Here is a 3048-nt window from a genome sequence, read left to right on the forward strand (position 1 = left end):
GAGAGAGAGAGAGAGAGAGAGAGAGAGAGAGAGAGAGAGAGAGAGAGAGAGAGAGAGTTAGAGGCAGACAATTGTGACTGTCATTGTTATTAGTTTTAGGAAACAGTTTCCTAAATCACCCACTTTTATTTGGAAAGGACGAAGCAAGTCAACTTTACTCATCTGCCAAGTGATCTAGTAAGCAGGTGAAGTTTTTAAAAACTTACTTGTATTGTCTTGTTTAAACGCCTCAAGACTTTAAGGTGGCTGTTATAAACACTTCACAGATGGGAAAATGAAGTTATATGACCAGTGGCTAAACTAGTAAGTCACAAACACACACACACACACAGACACGGACATGTGGTGGGGTGGGTGTAGCAGGAGGACACATGGGTTGGCAAACTGACATATTTGCCATGACAAGCTTGTGGAGGTCAGAGGACAACTTGAGGAAGCTGGCTCTCTCCTTCCACCATTTGGGTTCTGAGGATTGAACTCGGTTGTCAGGCTTGACAACAAAGTACATTTTCCAAGTAAACCATTTTAACAGCCCCTGTGGGAAAACTGTAACAACCAAGGCCAAGGCAAGAAAGCAGTGATAGAATGCATATACTGTGAAGGTAGCAAGTGGCCTGCAAGTCTATTATTTGTTTTCTGAAAGGAGTGAGACATAGGCTCAAATAAATGCTGGACGAGCCCCGCATATATAGACAAGTGGACAGCATTTGCTGAACCTTTGGAACACTGAAGGTTTGGGGGCTGGAAATACCATCCATTTCTATGTCAGCTAAACTTGGAAAAGTTTCTTTAGTACAAAAGGCTCCCACCAACACCACAAAGTAACCAGTATTTTGGAGAAATTTCTCTTAAATGCAGTTTCACTTAAACACTAACAGGTAAGGAAGGAGCTGCAGTTTGGGAACAATAAAGAAGGTAATTACAAGAAACCAGGAGTGGAATAGAAAATTATGCAATCTTTCTGGGAGAGAAAATACCCCAAACCAAATTTATTTTTAAATGGTATGAAGTACCGTTTTCTATAATGACCCAAAGAGAAATCTAATTTTTATAAATCTTATGCCCAATATGAAGCTTTTAAATGTCTTTTTGTATGTCAGAATTTTTAATCATTTTAAGTGCCACATGGAAAATAACTGCAATAACTATACCTTAGCCCTTCAAATACCAGATGAAATTACAAAATGCATAGAACTCTTCAGACTATATTAATGGCATCTTTCTAGATTGTTCTGTGGATATTAGGAAGAAATATTCCAAATAGAATGCAGGCATTTGAGATGCGAAAAATGGAGATTAAAAGGTTTTTTAAAAATTGACATTTTAATTCAACCCCAAACCCAGGAAAGTATTTGTCACCTTAATCTATATTCAAGGCCCAAACTATCAGTTGTATTTAAATTCATTCTTACCAGTGAGAAAACCTGAGGACATGCTGTAGAAAAACCACATGACCGGACTTGTCCAGCCTCCCTGGGAAATCATTGTGCTGGTCTGTTTGGTGTGAGGGTCTCTGGCAAACTCAGCTTGCCCGGAGACACTGTTTCCTTCCAGAAGGAGGCTGTGCGTCCATCCTAGACATCTCCCTTCAGGAAGCAGATGCTGCTGCTGAGGTCATGGTTGCAATGAAGCTTGAACAGTTCTGAAAGGGGAGCTGGCCCAAATGCTCGAAATGGGCGGGCTTTGCAGCACCCGCCTTTTTGCCCAAACCCAGATATTGCATCAAGGGGAGTGGCCTGTAAGAGTTCCAGAGAAATAATAACTGGGCAACTTGAGACATCTGCCTGAGGGAGACATCTGGGCATCCAGGCTGTTGTGGAGGCCCTGGGTCTTACCAGTGAGCAGCCAGGATTATTTTCCCTACTCATCAAGTCGCTTCCTCTGCCAAGTACCTGTCTGCCTGTTCATTCGAGCTGGGTGCTAATTAGCTCTCTTTGCTTATACATACTTCTGGAAAAGTTGAGAAGTTAAATGATTACCATTACTACCGTGCTCTACAGTGCTAGGGGTTGAATCCAGGACTCTATGCAAGCTATGCAAGCACTCTGCCACTAAGCTACATCTCAGCCCTGTTGCCTCCATTAGAAATACCATTTTGAAAGTCAAAATATAAGTTGGGCAGTGGTGGCGCACGCCTTTAATCCTAGCACTTGGGAGGCAGAGGCAGGCAGATTTCTGAGTTCGAGGCCAGCCTGGTCTACAAAATGAGTTCCAGGACAGCTAAGGCTACACAGAGAAACCCTGTCTCAAAAAAAAAAAAAAAAAAAAAAAAAAAAAAAAAGGTCAAAACATAAAGAATAATAGTTTTATATTTACAAATCTACAAAAAGAAAATCTAGGTCATAATAAAACTAACAAGATTGACATCTTGACTAAAAGAAACCGCAAATGGAAATTTAAAATGTAAACAAGATTCTTTACCAAACGTTTTTTAAAAATATTGAATCCTAAGAATGTACTACTGAAAATTAAAATTAATTTTAAAACTTTGAAGGGAAATCCTGTAATAGAAATTGGCCCCTTAAATGTCAATTCCTTGAGGACTTTAAAAACTCCAATGTGCAAATTATAATAGTAAAATGAACACTTGTTTGAGACAAAACATTGATTTATTTTTATTTATTTATTTTTATTTATTTATTTATTTATTTATTTATTTTTTGGCTTTTACGAGACAGGGTTTCTCTGTACAGCCCAGGCTTACCTGGAACTCACTTTGTAGACCAGGCTGGCCTCGAACTCAGAAATTCGCCTACCTCTGCCTCCCGAGTGCTGGGATTAAAGGCGTGCGCCACCACACCCAGCTCTTGATTCTTAATAGAACGCTTTTTGGTTCCAGTTTTGTAACTTACTTGCAAGATAATTTTGGGACAGCCATTGATTCATTCAACAAACATTCACTAGGAGTTTACTGGGAATGCACAGTTCTTGTCCTTTCCCAACTGATAAAGATGTATAAATGGGGTAATATTGAACACAGTGAAGGGATCACTGGGGATACGGAGTAGAAATACCCAGTGTACTCTATGGGATTGTAGGTTTCCTGAG

The 3048-nt window shown here is 39.8% G+C and overlaps 1 protein-coding gene across 1 annotated transcript in view; it reads right to left on the reverse strand.

The window, feature by feature from the left end:
* The window catches only part of Il20rb (interleukin 20 receptor subunit beta), a 28401-nt gene extending 26771 nt beyond the window's left edge, over nucleotides 1-1630 (reverse strand). Inside the window, exon 1 of the mRNA XM_021208049.2 lies at nucleotides 1413-1630. Coding sequence (XP_021063708.1) covers nucleotides 1413-1485 — 73 coding nt within the window. The 5' untranslated portion in view covers nucleotides 1486-1630. The remainder of the gene's footprint in view (nucleotides 1-1412) is intronic.
* Between the last annotated feature and the right edge of the window lie 1418 nt (nucleotides 1631-3048).

Source organism: Mus pahari, chromosome 10 (assembly GCF_900095145.1).
Source record: "Mus pahari chromosome 10, PAHARI_EIJ_v1.1, whole genome shotgun sequence".
Lineage (NCBI taxonomy): Eukaryota > Metazoa > Chordata > Mammalia > Rodentia > Muridae > Mus > Mus pahari.